Below are 16,210 nucleotides of genomic sequence, written 5' to 3'. Positions count from 1 at the left end.
TTTCTACCCAAGGAACTCAAGTTTATTCAACGTCTCATTAATCCTTCTTGCCTGTCCCTATTTCTGGTGTATCCTTCTGATGTAACTGCTCAGTTTACTTTGCTCTCTTTGCATCTGAGATTGTTGCTGGCTTCATTTCTCAGTTCCACTTTGGCTCTGTTACACCACTTTGATATTCACATGCTGAGAGCGGTGTGTAGGGGCATTGCTTAAGTATTTCAACTTTAAGATCTCTTTGAGCATACCTATAATATTATCCATACCCTTTGCAAAGAATGAGTGGAACTATCCTCTGTGCCATGTTAAGTGTGTAAAAACCTCTACTCTCTCATCCTCTGGTGTCTCTTTCCTATCAAACAGAAATGTAACAAATGTTCTGGGACCCAAAGAAACATTCAGTAGAAATTAGAATACAAACCTAGAATCATGAATAGGGTTTGGAAGCTTGTTTTCTGTGTGACTTTCCACTCACTTTGTATTCAGAATTTTTCACTGTTGTCCACAATGTTCAAGAACTAAGTATATATATTTTAAGTGATGGGAGAGTATGGACTTTATTGGGGAACTAGTTAAAGTACTGTCGATACACATTGAGATCATATACCCTGGGATGTGAATTTTGAAGGTGCTGCAAGCTTCAGTAATGTGATAAATGTTCTGGTAGCCATGGGATGACCAGCAATCATTATGTTTCATTGATAAATCTGTACGTGACCAGTGGAACTCTAAACTTTTGGAAATGGCAGCCCCAGGGAACACTTAGTCATTGTTGACGTTTATTTTTGTCACAAAATCCCGTTAGTGTATTGATTTGCTGAAGGCTGAAGCCAATTTTATTTTCGCAAGACTTCTGAGATGTCTTGTTTTATGTGCTTTACTTGGCAATATCTTAAGTGTTTTCTTGACAGAAAGTTTCAGTTCCCTGCTAATAGCTATAATTTGTTACTAGAGAAAGGAGAACAGGGGATTGAGCTCTTTCGGAGTATTTGCTGTGAAAGGACTCAGTGCTTCTTAGGCTGATAAGGCAAAATAATCTGTAGAGAAGATGTGAGAGCCTATAGTCAAAGGAGAGATTGACAGCCTTATGATGGCATACCCATGGCCTGGATGATCCAGGAACTGTTTTAACAATAGAAAAGCCTTTTTTGCTTCAGGAAAAGCTAATAAACTAGTGTAGTCCCCTTACTTTGGAAGCCTCTGACTTTTGCTGGGAGGATCCTTTTAGGATTACCAGGTAGTCATAAAAAAAAAAAAAAAGACACACTTCATCAGGGGAGGGACCAGCCGGGAGGGGAGCGGGGCTGGCTGGGAGGAAGGGGGGGACGGGAGGCAGAGCTGATGGGGGCGGGAGGGGGGGCGCAACGGGAAGTAGGGCTGGTTGGTGGGGGGGGGGAGAGGCGGGCGGAGTAGGGCTGGCCAGGGGATATTGGGGGTGCAGGGCAGCGGCCGGCGGGAGCAGGGCTGGCTGGAGGAGCTCAGGAGGAGGAGGGGAGAACTGGCTGCCAGAAGCGGAGCTGGCCGGGGGTGCCAGAAGCGGAGCTGGCTGGGGGTGCAGCGGAGCTGGCCGGGGAAGATCGCGAGGAGATGTGGGGGAGAACCAGCTGTCTGTCAAGAGGGGAAGTGAATCGATGGTGGGGAGCAGGACTGACCTGGGCATGTGCAGATCCCAGGGCACTCCCGTCCCGCACAGGGTCCAGGTGAAGCGAGAGTCAGTCCGGCTGTGGCTTCACCACGCGCTTGATCAGCGCACAGGAGCACGGACCAGGCTGCCCCTCCTCACATGCAACCAGGGCTCCCAGCACAGATCACGCCCCGCCTCCCAGCCACTCTTCCCACCCCCACCAGGATTTTCTGGATTTTTTTTACCGGACAGAGGGCCCAAAAACCGGACTGTCCGGTAGAAAACTGGACACCTGGCAACCCTAGATCCTTTGTGCTGCAGTCTAGACCTAGAAACTACAACTCCCATGAGCCCTAGGGGAAAAAGGAGGGAAATGGTGGCTCTTCCAGGCAGGGGGAGAGAGTTAGGGGGGAATCGGTATCCACCAGAACACATTCCCCTTGAGGTCCTGACATTAAGCTCAAAATTCCAATCATCAGCGGATATCTGTGAAAACCTCCAGCAGAGAGACTCTGTGTGTGTGTGTGTGTGTGTGTGTGTGTGTGTGTGTGTGTGAAACTACCTTGATATTGATTTTGAGGTTAGAAATTTGGTTGATAAAGGTACTAATGCTTAAGTAATACACTGCTACTTCTGTAAGGCATTTGACTTGGTATGACACATTTTGATTAATTAACTAGACCAACACAAAAATCAACACAGCACACCTGAAAAGGATTACAGATTGGAAAACAGGTCTCAGAATGTAATTGTAAATAGAGACTCATCACCGAGGCAGTAATGTGTGGGTTTGTGGAGGGGGAAGGGGGCGAAGAGAGAGTTCATGGAGTTTAGTTCTTGCCCGATGTTATTTTAACTACTTTATCAATGACCTGGAAGAAAACATAAAAACATCACTCATGTAGTTTGCTAAAGACAGAAAAATTGGGGGAGTGATAAATTATTGAGAGGCCAGGTCACTAGTACAGAGCAGTGTGGCTCAATTGGTAAATGGGTCACAAACAAGTGATGTATTCTGATATGGATACATGTGAATGGATCCAGCTAGAAACAAAAAATATAGCCCATAGTTACTCTGTTCCAGGGAGCAGTATCTCTGAGAGAGACGTGGCAGTTTTGAGGGATAGTCAGCTGACCATGGGCTCCAGAGTGAGCCTGTGGCCAAAGGAGCTGGCTTAGATGCAAGAATGAAACTTTTGAATAGTAGAGAGACTGTTTTACCTTGGGAGGCAGGCCAGTCCTCGCCCACAGACAACCTGCCATCTGAAGCAAATTCTCACCAGCAACTATACACCGCACCACAGTAACTCTAACTCAGGAACCAATCCCTGCAACAAACCTCGGTGCCAACTCTGCCCACATCTACACTAGAAACACCATCACAGGACCTAACCGGATCAGCCACACTATCACGGGTTCATTCACCTGCACATCTACCAATGTAATCTACTCCATCATGTGCCAGCAATGCCCCTCTGCTATATGCATCGGCCAAACTGGACAGTCCCTATGTAATAGAATAAACTGACACAAATCAGATATCAGGAATGGTAATATACAAAAACCTGTAGGAGAACATTTCCTGGACACACAGTAGCAGATTTAACAGTTCCTGCAACAAAAAAAACCTTCAACAGACTTCAAAGAGAAACTGCTGAGCTAAGGTTCATCTGAAAATTTGACACCATCAGTTTAGGGTTAAACAAAGACTGAATGGCTAGCCAAATACAAAAGCAGTTTCTCCTCTCTTGGAGTATGTCTCAACTACATGCCTCTGCCAACAGAGGCATGTAAAATAGACTCCCCGACATAGTCAATGAAGCGGGGATTTAAATATCCCTGGCTTCATTACAATAAAAATGGCCGCTGCACTGTGTTGGCTCAGCTGATTGTTTGTTTCCCCGAACAGAAAGCCTTTGTCAAGGGAAGCCTTTGCTGACCGATCCCTTATGCCTCATGAAACAGGGTTTACAGGACTGTTGGCAGAGGCATGTAGTCTAGACATACCCTTGGGGTTCACAACTCCACATTAGCTGCTAGAAGTGCATCTCATCCTCCCTCAGTGAATTGACCTCGTTATCTCCAGCCTTACTCTTGATTGGTACTCTTTTCTTATGCCTGTATATTTATACCTGCCCCTGGAATTTCCACTACATGCATCTGACGAAGTGGGTCTTTGCCCACAAAAGCTTATGCTCCTACACTTCAGTTAGTCTATATGGTGCCACAGGACTCCTTGTCGCTGGTTTACCCCTGTATTGGGCACAGGGGCTGCCACCCTTGGAACACGGAGTTTAGTGTTGGTGCTCGTGATTCAGGAAGGATGTTGATACATTGGAGAGGGTTCAGAGGGGCCACAAGAATGAATACAGGATTGGAAAACCGGAGTTGAAACTATTGAATTTTTTGAGTCCGTCTATGTAGTTTAACAAAGAGAAACTTACTGGGTGACTTAATCACAGTCCGTGAGTACAGGTTAAACCTCTAAAATCTGGGACTCACTGGTCCTGCAACATCTGTGGTCTGGTAGGACCACAGATACTTCTGGATCAGAGAGACCTGGCTGGCTAGGTTCAGGGGCTGGCTGGCGGTGGGGACCACAGCCCCGGCGGCAGTGAAGCCGGCCTGGTGGGGAGCACAGCGCCACTGAGGAGCACATCTCCACTCAGGACAAAGGCAGGAGGGCAGGCGGCGGGAGCACACTAGCTGGCGGGGGCCGGGAGCATAGCCCCAGACGAACAGGATTAAAACAAGAGGGCCAGCACACAGGAGCACAGCCTTGGCCAAGAGGGGCATGGAGTGCAGCCCCGCCTGCGCTGGAGGCAGTGGGACTGGTGCCTGGGAGCGCAGCCAACTGGAACAGTACAGCAGGAATTGGAGCCCTAGCCTGGCTGGAGGCAGCGAGGCTGGAAGCTGAGAGAATAGTTGGACTGTAGCCCCAGGGGGTCGGAGTGTGGCCCAGGTGGGGCCGGCGGTGGGGAGCAGGACCAGAGGGGAGCCTTGACCTCCCCTGGTCCAGCAAACTCCATGGGTTGGGCTTGCTCAGGTCCTGAGGCTGCCGGACCGGGGGGGTCCCACCTGTACCTACGTGGGGAATGGATATTGGATAAAGGGCTTTCAGTCTAGCAGACAGAGAGAGAATATGATTTAGTGTCTGCACATTGACACTAGAGCCATTCAGATTTTAACAGTGAGGGTCAGGCTTGCCAATGGGGTGAGGAGGAGGAACGAAGAGGACAGTTGCCCCCAGAGCCCAGTAATCCTAAAGGGCCTGGGCTCCTGTAGCCAGACAGACCCCCCCTCTCATCTATCTTATTTGCCTCTCTGAGGTTCTGGAAGCATACAGGGCAGAGAAGGAGCAATAAAATCAGCATAGTCTATGCTGGCTCATCTGATCCTGAGAAGCTGAAAACATAGATATGAGGAGAGAGCGATTAAGGCAATAAGCTGGCCTCAAGGCTACGAGAAGTGCCCGGCTGGCACCCATGTTGATACGAACACACACACAGTCCCTGGGAGAGGAATGTCCCACTGAGAAAAGAATTCCCAGTACTTCTAATTTAGTTATCTCTCTCTTACAAGTGTAAATTAAATTCACAACTCCCTTGTAAGAACTGGTCTCACAAAAGACAGACCAGCACCATTTGGCATGACAGACAAGAAAGAGAAATATGTGACCCCATGGGTATAAAGATGGGTCCAGCAGCACACTCACTTTGAGTGTCAATCTACCCTCTACCTGCTGGTCGGGTTAGGTGTTTGACCTCCCGAGGTTCTATGGGGACGCCCACCTCGTATTTTCGTCTTTCCTAGGAACTGAGGGACCGGCCCTGGCCTGACACGCTGGAGTCGAGAGGCACAGAAGGGGGTAAAAATTGTACCTGGATGTGGTCCTCTGTCTTAAGTGTACACATAGAAAGAGTAAGCTGTTACTTGGTACCATTATTTCCATTTTTCTATCTTTATCTTCTTTGTAACCACTTTTAAGATCTATATTTTCCAGCAGTTAAGAAATAGAGCAATAGCCATTGTAACCATATGATTTATAAGCTTCTTTAATAAACCTGTAACTGTCTAAGTTTTAACCTGACTCCTTCAGTTGCTGTAACAGAACCAAGCACAATTTAAAAGAACTTCATAAATTGTTCATAAAGGACAGGTATAGGAACACACCCTGCCCTGCCCATCAGCTGACAGCTCCTGGATGCTGTCACTACTGTGGTAGAGGCTAGAGCCTCAGGCCCTTATATCACCGTGGGAACACTGCACATCACACTTGCGTTGCGCGCTCTCCGGGCAGCTCAGGGTAGAGGGGCAGTAGGGTCAGGTGCAGCCCTTCCGGCTCCAGCCCCGCCCTTATAGTGAGGGTTGCCCCCCTGCCCTTCTGTGAGGGTAATTAACCACTGGAGCAATTTTCCAAGTAGGGTTGCCAGGTGTGCAGTTTTGAACCAAACAGTCCAGTATTTAAGCTTTCTGTTCGGGGAAACAAATTGAGAAAATAGAAATGAGAAAATAGACACGTCCAGTATTTTCTAAAGAAGATGTAATATAGGTTATGATGTAATGGCAAGTGTGTCCGGTATCTTTGTTGAAACCCTGTTTCCAACAGTCATGCTGGATTCTTCCTTACTGGCAATTTTTAAACTGGATGTTTTTTCTCTCTGACGTGCTCCCGTTCAAACAGAAATTACTTTGAGGAAGTTCTTTGGTTTGTGATGCACAGGAGGGCCAAATAGATGATCACAGTGGTCCCTTCCGGCCTGGAGGATTTGAATCTATGACTCTTGCCTTTTGACTATGTTAGCTATTCAGATTATAGTATCTGCCCGGAGAGCTTATCTCACATCACGCATATGTACAGTCCCTGGTTAATGAGCCCTGGTCTCATGTGGGTCTCAAGATGCTACTAAGGGATATAAATCAGGAGATTTTGTTTGAACTCTGCTGTCCTTATGTAAGTTCTAAAATGCTTTGTTATCCAACAGTAATGTGTCTATCTTGTGTCTGGGGGGGGGGGGCAGAAAGGCGGCTTCATTTGCTGACCCTGCCTTCAGCCAAATTTCTCAGCACCTATTGGCCGGAAACTGGCCAATGGGAGCTTGGAGATTTTGTGAAGGGGCGGGGACAGTGCACAAAGCTTTCTCCTCCCTGTCCGGCTTGCAGAACAATTAGCCGCCTGCTCTTCAAAGCAGCTGCCCCTGCCTTGTAGTAAGGGTGCCGGCGAGACTTCTGCGAGCGAGATCCGGCATCTTGGCTCTTGGCTTCTTGCCTACCCCTGCTCTACAACTAATACTATAGGATGCTCCCCCTTTTCTCCCGGACTGTTTGCTTTGAGGTTAACTTGCAAGTACATAATTGAACACCTGTTTACTAGAGGACTGCCTGGTGAATCCAACTGCAGATGACACATCTGCAAGAGCATGCCATTTGCTTTGCTCTGGACTCCAATTCTGTCTTATGAGGCGAATACATAATTTCCATTAAAGTGGGTAGGGATTTCATGCACATGTGCAGTATTAAATGTTGCCCTGGGGGTGGGTAGGGAATTAAATTATTGCAGTAGAGAGCCCACAGCGCCGTGCGGAGGAATGGTGCTCACAGCTCTTGTTCAGGTATCCTTCACTAGCGCCTGGATTCTTTCATGTGGCCTTAATTTTTTTCAACTTTAATTAAACTCTCTCTGGGCTTTGGAAGCTTAGGAAAGAAATGTTGATTGCTTACTAGCCAGACTTCCTCAGTGGCTCTTGTTGGGGACCACTGACCTACACAAACCCACGTTTTGGGGCTGCCGAGCGCTTGGGGGTGGGGCTGATCACGCGCCGTGCATATGGGGGCGAGGCTGCTCACGGGCCATGTGCTTGGGGGTGGGGCCAAGCATGCGCTGCATGCCCGGGGCCGGCACCAGCATGTGCCACGACCCCAGGCAGGGGCCACCCATGTGTCGTGCGCCCAGGGCTGGCACCGGCATGTACCGTGACCCCAGGCAGAGGCTGCCCAGATGCTGTGCGCCCTGGGGCTGGCACCGGCATGTGCCGCACACCCGGGGCCAGGGCCGGCACCAGCATGTGCTGCGACCCCAGGGCAGGGGCCGCCCATGCGCCCGGGGCTGGCACCTGCCGCACGCCCGGGGGCGGGGCCAGCCCAGATTGATCCGCGGGTGCACATAAATGGCCCGGTGGGCGCCATGGTGCCAGCAGGCACCGCATTGGGGACCACTGCTGTAGGTGATGTAGTCAGTGCATGGGGCAACTTGGCTGCCTGCCTACCACATTTGGAAAAATTGGTTCCCTATGTGGAAAGGACTTCTTCAAATGCTGGGAATCATTCTCTTGGTGCCGGAGGCAGGGACGGAGCAGAGGCAGGCAAAGGTGGCTTTTTGGTGCCCAAACCCCCAGGGTCAATTAGAACACACCTCTAATGGCCTTTTGTAGGCCCGATAAGTGGAGAGACTCGTAGCACAATGCCTGCTTCCCAGTCTAGCTGGGAGGTGTATGCTAGGTGGGTGAGGAGGTCAGGGGGTTGTTTCTGCCTGCTTTAAGTCCCTTTTATCTTGCCAGAGCAAGTTTTTTCCCAATATTCAGTAGGAAGAGATTGGTGTGTGCTGGTCTAACCAACACACCTGCTGGGTGTGGTGCACTGTCAGTGGCTCCGAGACTACTTACTGAGAGAATGAGTTTGCTCTACAGCCTTAGCTGACAGCCAGCTGGTTTTTCACCCCAGCTCTAGGGGCTCATGCATGAAGCTGCAGAGGTCCCAGGTTTGGTTCCACCTGCTGGCATTACGCTGGCCCACCTGATGATGCTGAATGCTTTATGCAGTGCCTGAGGGAGGCAAGGGTGTGGACAAGGGCTACCAGGCTGAGAATCAAGACAGATGGGTGGCAATGATTTTTGTTTGTTTTAAGAGGCATGTGCCCACCATTTCTGATGCAGGAGTGTGACTGGATAGTGCTGCATTTCAGGCGTGGCTCCATGTCGCTACCATGACTCTCACTGCAGCAGTGCTGGGCAATAAAGCCCTGGCTTTTTCAGCCAATGGCTCTCAGAACCCAGCTGGGGACTGGCGGTTGACTGAGTCTGTGGCTCCTTTCTTCCCAGTATTTCTGCTCAAGAATCATTGAATCTGATGCCATTCAACTTCCCATCGCCCCTGTGAAGGGAACTGCTGTGTTTGAGGCTTCCTAACTACTATTCCACGCAGACTTTGTGATTTTGGAGAATACTAACCATTAGCGTCCAGGACATGAATTATCCATAAATGTGTGCAAGTCCAGACTACATTAGTCTCTTACCTCAGACTTTTATCTGCACTAGGTTCATCATTAAATAATACTGACTGAACTAACAGTGCCTCCCTGCCCTTTGCTACAGAGCTATTCATAGACACAGGAGGTTGCATGCTTCAGCCAGTGGCTCCTTAAAGAGAGGGATGTTACAGTCAGTTTCAGCTGATTAGTAATGTAAATACCGGTGACAATACCTGCAGCACTTGGCATCCTGTCTCTAGGGGTGAGATTCTATAAGAACCAATACAGCTTACTACAGGTTATCGGTGTTAAAAATATGAAAATGCAGCTCTACTTTTCTGATGGATTCTCTGATATTTTTTTAATATTTGGTATAATGGGTACAGCATAAGTGACACACCTATAGCTAGACTATTATCAGTATTTTATTCATAACTGTGCTTACTAAACATTCCTTTCAGGTAAGTCTCTGCTTCGATTTTGAAGGTTGGACATGAACAGTAGGAGACTTCTGCAGTGGACTTAAAGGGCACCCCTTTCACAATGAGTAGCGCAAGGAGGCACAAGTGACTTCCAATCTTCTGGAAATAATGTGGCAGCAATACCACACGCTACAGCTGTGAATATATATGTGAATCTTATTATGAAAAATGTATTCAAGAATTATTTGCCTTCTACTCCAAAAAAACCAAACCAAAACAAAAAATAAAAACCCCTTTCATGTAATATTTTAGGGGTTTGAAAAACGTATTTGCAGTGAAGCAGGTGAAAATCTGACAAGCTCTCTTTGCACTTGAGGATTTTGGAACAGCTCCTAGACAAGCTACAGACTATTCCTAAAAATGCTGCTGACTTTCTCATTGGCATCATATAATTATAAAATGATTCAAGTGGCATATAAATATTGTGCTTGCATTTCCGGGTCTAGTGTATAAACAAGTCATTGTCTGTATGCAATTTGGTACTGACTTCACTACTTTTTTTTTAATGTGCCTATACAGCTAGGCAAATATCTAGATGAATTGAAGTACCCCTTGGAAGACCTCTGTGTACCCCCAGAGGTACATGTACCCCTGGCAGAGAAACACTGGATTATAGCATCAATGCTCAGAGCCCTTTTGTGACTATATTTTTTTATTAAAGCTTTTCTTTTTATTACATGCTGGTTCAATCAAGTAAGAAGAGACTATATTTTTGCAGGAGGTCCTCTGGGAGTAGCAACAAGTGTAAACAAATTAGAACAGGATCTAATATTCATCATGCCAGCCACGCTAGGTACTCTCTTCCTACAGGAAGGGACAAGAATGCGGCTCAGGCACTCTGATGTTAATAAAAAAGGAGGATTTGGAGCCAGACTCCTTATTCTTTTTTTTTTTTAACTGTAGTATCGTTTGTTTCAGCAGGCTTTGCTATTGCTAACAACACTTTACAACCAAGTCTAAAATTTATTCCAGTTAATGCGGTGTGTTCTTTTTATCTAAAAGCCCATCTGAGTGTTGGAAATGCTGGGCTGATGTGTGAGTACACATACATTATTTCACAGCGAGAGAACAAGGTTACACACACTCAGCCGCAAACAGCTCTGCAAAGACCAGATGCTGAAAACCAGAGCCAATGGGGGTTTTGAGATGTGCAGTTATGGTGCAATGCAATCCACGCTAGCCCTGCTGTTGCTTAACCTTGCACCTGAAAAGGGGGTGCGAAAAAGCATTGCTATCGCTTTACCAGGTCCTGATGTCCGGGTTCATAATGTTTCCTTCGAGTCAGTCACCGGCAAAGATCATTTGGTGCTTCACAGTGGGGTCTGGCATGATGGGATACTGAGTATCTGATCCCATTGTAACAGCACAAGGACCAATGATGATCCTGATGTCTCCACACTTCCTCTGCATTTAAATGTGGCGTAGGCAATAGAAGTGAGGGCTGAGGCAAGAGGCTTCTCAAAACTTAGGAGAGGGGCTGATCCTGCAGCCCTTATGCAGAGAACATGGCCTGATGTCACTGGAGACATCCCAGGGAACGTAGCGAAGATTATGTGAAAGGGCTTTTACCTGCACCGTGATGGTGAGGGCCAGAGACGGGACGGGATGGACAGGCTATCCAGGCAGCAGGGACCTGGTGATTGACAGGCACTGAAGGGAGGAAATAGAGGAAGTGGCTCACTCCTCCCTCAATACGAGGGTTTGGCCCTGTCGTTCTTTGTTGTGCATGAACCTACTGGCTACCCCCTTCCTCTCCTAGATTGCCCACGTCTCCCTTCTGTGCAAGACGCCTTTGGTTATCTGCTCTGGAGATAGGGAAGCTGGGGACAGAGAATTCCCTGGATGGGGACTGTGCTAGTTGTGCACAGCTAGTACACAACTTTTAGGCTGCCTTTTGATTTTATGCCCCCAAATTGAGGCACCTTTAGCTGTGGACCTATGGGATTAATGACGGCTGGATGAGTCTCTGGGGAGATTTTCCAAAGTGCTCAGCATCTCGCAGCTCATAAGTACAATAGGAGCTGCTGGGTTCTGAACACTTGCCATGAATAGTCCCATAGTGTCTGAACAAAGTGTGTTAGCTTCTGACCCCCCTAAACTAAATTAGTCTTCTCTTTCTTTTTGTTTCATAGTCCAGAAGTCAGTCCCGTATCACCCTGAAGCAAAGCACCAAACAGAAGGTACGTGAACTCTTTTGCTCAATCCTCTTTGTCTTGTTCCTTAGTTGATAACAATGGGCGCATAGATTTCAAGAGAAAAGAATTTCTGGTTTTCATGGCTACAGTTCTATGTTCCATGAAGGCACGTGGGGAAACAATGAAGAATACTTTCAGCAATGTATATTTGGTCTGGGGGGAGGGAACTACTATGGGTTTAGGATTTTTTCCCCAGGATTCCCAGATATGCCATTCAATCTTCAGAGCACTTATGAGTAAACTAATGAAGAATGATGACCTCACCCTGCCTAGTGCCCCAGCTCAATAGGTGACATGGATTGTGCTGAAAAACTGAGTCCGGAAGAATTCCCTTGGAGCCATAGCTAGAGATTGTCCAGTGGTGAAGCTCAGAGGCAGTTTGCGTCCCTGTCACTCCTGACCGGTTACTAATGACCGTGAGTTAACAGGAGTGTTGGTCACAACTTGTGCCCAACAGAAAGAGCAAAGTATGGTGTGCGGGGGAGGATGCTGAATGGTTGGGAAATGAGGAAGGACTAGATGTGAGAGGGCAGAATGAGAAGGGGGTTTATGTGTTCTGCACAGTGGATGAGGCGGGTAGAAAATGTGGTGCTGGAGGAGTAGGGGCTGCCCTTTGAGAGGATCCGGTTTATCAGTGTTCTAGCCCCGACTTTGGGGAGAGGAAAGGTTTCCTGAGGTCAGGAGCCAGATTCGCAATATGTGCTGTGTGTGTGTGTGGGTTTTTTTATTGTTGTTGTTGTTGTTGTTGTTTGCCCGACAAATTTTCCGCGTTTTTTTTTTTACCTTGACAATTTTTTTGTCTGTGTTGTGTCTTTTTTTTTTTTTTTTAAACCATCTAGCAGCTCTATGGGTTGCACGGGGCCACCAAGTAGTTAGGACCGGCCCTGCCTATACCTCTGGTAGCAACTGCCCTGGGAGAAACATGCATTCCTGGAAGAAGCCAGATAGCAAGGACCCAGCCCCTAGGGGTACACCAGAGAGGAACAGCTCTCTTTGAAAACTGAGCTTGATACAACTCCCACCTACTGAGGCTCTCTGTAAGACATGAAAGATGAGTGTGTGATGCAGTCAGAGGGGTGCAACTCCCTCGTAGGCTGGTAGAATGAGGCGGGAAAAACTGTGGTTGGCCCCAAATGTTGTTGTTTTCACCACAGTCCATCTTTACCTACCCAGAGAGCAATGCAGCATTGCCATGTATTCCTGTCTGTGGCTTGGGCCTCCGCTAAGCCCAACCTCATTTTCTCCCAAATTGGTTTTAAATAGAAACATTAAAAATAGCATTTCGGATAGAAGTTGGATTTTCTTTTGGTCTTACACTCTTAGCAGTGTCTCTTGCCTTTGTTTGTTTTATATCCCAAATGAGTTCAGAGCTCCACTGTGCATATACAGTAAGAGATTGTAACTCTTTGGAGCTGGGAATGTTTAAGCAGGCAAGACAAAGGGAGTAACAAAGTACAGGTTGAACCTCTCTAGTTCATCGCTCTCTGGTCCTGCAACATCTGTGGTCTAGCATGAATGTAGTTATCTGGATGTCCACTTACCATGGGCGTGGCCAAGTTTCCCCTGGTCCCATAAAGTTTTACAGCCACCAGTCCTGGTTCTCAATGTTTTGTGCTGTTTAGCTCTAATTTGCCCCTAAATATCTTCTAAGGGCCCAGTGAGCAGAGGAAGTGTTGGTGATGCGGCTAGATAATATTGACCTCCTGTTGTTTGGCAAAAATCTCTGGTTTGGCACCGGTCAGGCCCTGAGAGTGCTGGACTACAGAGGCTCCACCTGTATTAGTCCCATTTTGACACGGAGAACTGAGGCCCTGAAGCATTTCTGCATGTACAGCACATTGCTTTCATTTTTAAAAAACAAGTCATTTTTAGCCTGTAACGTACTAGTAAAATGTGCTCTGTAACCTGTCAGAGAATAGAAAGAAACATCCATTTGCCACTGCCTACTGGGGTGCAATATTTTTGGGGCCATATTTATTTTTTCCAGTTTTATTGTTGCCATCAGGATATGAATTGTTTTATTTTGCTGATTTTAATATATTCAGAGAAACATGAATTGGAGGGTGACTAGCAAAGACATTTTGACTCTGGAATGTGACTGGTTTATTGATAGTGATTCTACATTCCAGAGGCGGGGGGGGGAGGTGGGCACACGACCTCCCCTCATGACTCCACCTCACCCCCTAGCTTAGGGCCCCAAAATCTTCCCCTGCCCTTCCCCATCCCACGTTACCTGGGGGTAGGAGAAGCTGGGGGGGGGGGGGGGCAGTACAGCAGTCATGGGAGGTGTCTGTAGCTGTGCTGCTTTCCCTGCTCTGATCTGCCAGTGGAGAAAGGAGGAGGATCCACAGGCCCACCGGCTTCCCCTCCACAGAGCTGCCTCTCCTCCGGCTCTGTAGAGCCTCAGCCCTGCTGGAGGTTGGGGGAAGGCCTGGGAGGACTGCTGCTTTCCCCACTGGGAGGGATGGGAAGGAAAGGAGCAGAACACTGGCAGATCCTGTCTGCTTTACTGCTCCCCTCCAGCCCCGTTCCCCAGTGGGGCTGCTGCTGTACGGGGGCATTGGAGGAGAGGTAGCTCTGCAGTGAGGATGGGGGCGGGATGGAGTCTTTCCCTTGCACTGTACTGGCTATACAGAGTTGGTCTGGTTTAGTGGATGTTGCCAGCCACTTTCTTGCCGGTACATACCTGGCCGTACTAGCTTACTGCCACCCCTGCTGCATTCTCTTTTCCTTCTGTAAAATCAGACTGTCTGACTTTGTCTCTCTCTTGATTTCCACACAGTGAACAGAGCTCTGTTTTAACTCAGATTTTAGATAGGGGAAATTATATTCCTTTTGGCTCAAGCATGAGCTTACTGATTTGTGGTTCCAGGCTTTTGAAAAGCTGTTAATCAAAGCACAGCACATTATAGAAAAAGCAGAGGAAGAAGATGGCCAAGCTTCAGGAAGTTTTGATCTCTGATCTCTCCAGCTTTACTTTAATCTTTTCAAGTGTATTCCAGTTCTCTACCATGACGCTTGAAAAGATCTGTTCCAAATAATTTTTATTCTGTGTTCGATTATTTCCCAACTTGATGTCTTGGTCAGAGTTGGGCATGATCAAGTGTACAACAGATACTTGTGGTCCAAAGCAAAACCTCAGCTCTGAACCTCTGCACATTTGTTGACTGAATTTGAATGTATATGACAACTCATTAGCTGGTTGGCATTGGTTCTGACTAGGAACCTGTTTTCTGGTTTTGTTCATATACAGCCATAATCAAGCAACTCTGCACTAGATCCTTTTTTTGGCGTAAAATGGAATGACACTCCCAAAGTCCAATTTATACAAGATGAGGCTGTCCAGATATCCTCACCAAATTTTGCTATATAAATAATCTCACAAGAATAGGTGCTCTACTAAGATTTCTGCAAACTGAAGACAAAAGTTTGCAAATTCACCTTGCAAGATGTTAGCCTTGTCAAACCTGAACCTAAACTCTAGGTCATATTTGGCCTCAGACCACAAAAGCTAACCCTAATCTGATGAAAAACTGGATTGAAAATACATCACCTTGAACTACAAAAGGGAGGACTGATTGGAGGAAAAAAAAAACATTTAGGAAGATCGGTGCCTCTACCTGAAGAAGGAAACAGAAATTCAGTCGGATGCCCTAAACAAAATAGTAACAAATATGATGATGATTACATTAGCTGATGCTCTAGAGTCCCTTCAGTGTTTCCTGCAGATATCTTAAGTGAAGGACATGGCTTCATATAATGTTGACAAAGTTTTAATTCACCCCATAAAAAGCTTCACCCAGCTCGCAACATTAAATTCTTCACAAACATTGGCTTGGATATGAAAGGAATATTCTGTGTGTTTTCCCTTTTGTGGTTCTTTTCTATGAATATTGCAGTGAATTACTAGGTATTATTGTTCTCTGGGGAATTTGAATATTTGAATTTGAAAATACAAATATTTTCATTGGAAATCTGGATTTATGTTACACCCATTCAGTCCAGGAGCAGACACAGTACCATTGATCATATTAGTCACTGCTGCCTAATAATCACTCAGGGTATGTCTACACTTGCACCCGAGTTGGAACTTGGGATGCAAATGTAGGCATTCAAAATAGTCAATGAACCTGGGATTTAAATATCCCGCACTTCATTAGCATAGTCTCAGCCGCGCGCTATTCCGAACGCCAGCTGTTTCGAAAGTGCAAGTGCGCTCGGGGCCGTGTTAGTTTGGAATAGCGCGTGGCCAAGACTATGCTAATGAAGTGCAGGATATTTAAATCCCTGCTTCATTGACTATTTTGAATGCCTATATTTGCATCCCTACTTCAAACTAGGGTGCAAGTGTAGACATACCCTCAAGTCTCACACAGAGGAATTAATTTAAGTCAACCCTTAACAGGTCAGTTTTCTATTTCAGACCCTAGTTGTCACAGGACCATTAGTTTCCCCACCCTTTTGCTAGTGTCACTACCACCCGGTGGATTTGAACCTGGAACCTTGGTAGAGGAGCATCTACAGCTTGAGCTATAGTCTTCAGTCTAGGCCAGTGTTTCTTAAACAGAGTTCAAAATGGCCACCATTAAAGAGAAAGGCAACCTTTTTTTTTTTCTCAATAACTTTTCCCCAGGCCTCCCCCCTTTTTTTTTCTCAACCAAAAATC

The 16,210-nt window shown here is 46.9% G+C and overlaps 1 protein-coding gene across 1 annotated transcript in view; it reads left to right on the top strand.

The window, feature by feature from the left end:
• RASGEF1B (RasGEF domain family member 1B) overlaps positions 1-16,210 on the top strand; it is a 327,667-nt gene that overhangs the window by 47,198 nt on the left and 264,259 nt on the right. The window contains exon 2 of the mRNA XM_075929472.1: positions 11,482-11,529. Coding sequence (XP_075785587.1) covers positions 11,482-11,529 — 48 coding nt within the window. The remainder of the gene's footprint in view (positions 1-11,481; positions 11,530-16,210) is intronic.

The sequence above is a fragment of the Pelodiscus sinensis genome, chromosome 5 (assembly GCF_049634645.1).
Source record: "Pelodiscus sinensis isolate JC-2024 chromosome 5, ASM4963464v1, whole genome shotgun sequence".
Taxonomy (NCBI): Eukaryota; Metazoa; Chordata; order Testudines; family Trionychidae; genus Pelodiscus; species Pelodiscus sinensis.
This window is presented reverse-complemented; position numbering and strand designations above follow the sequence as displayed.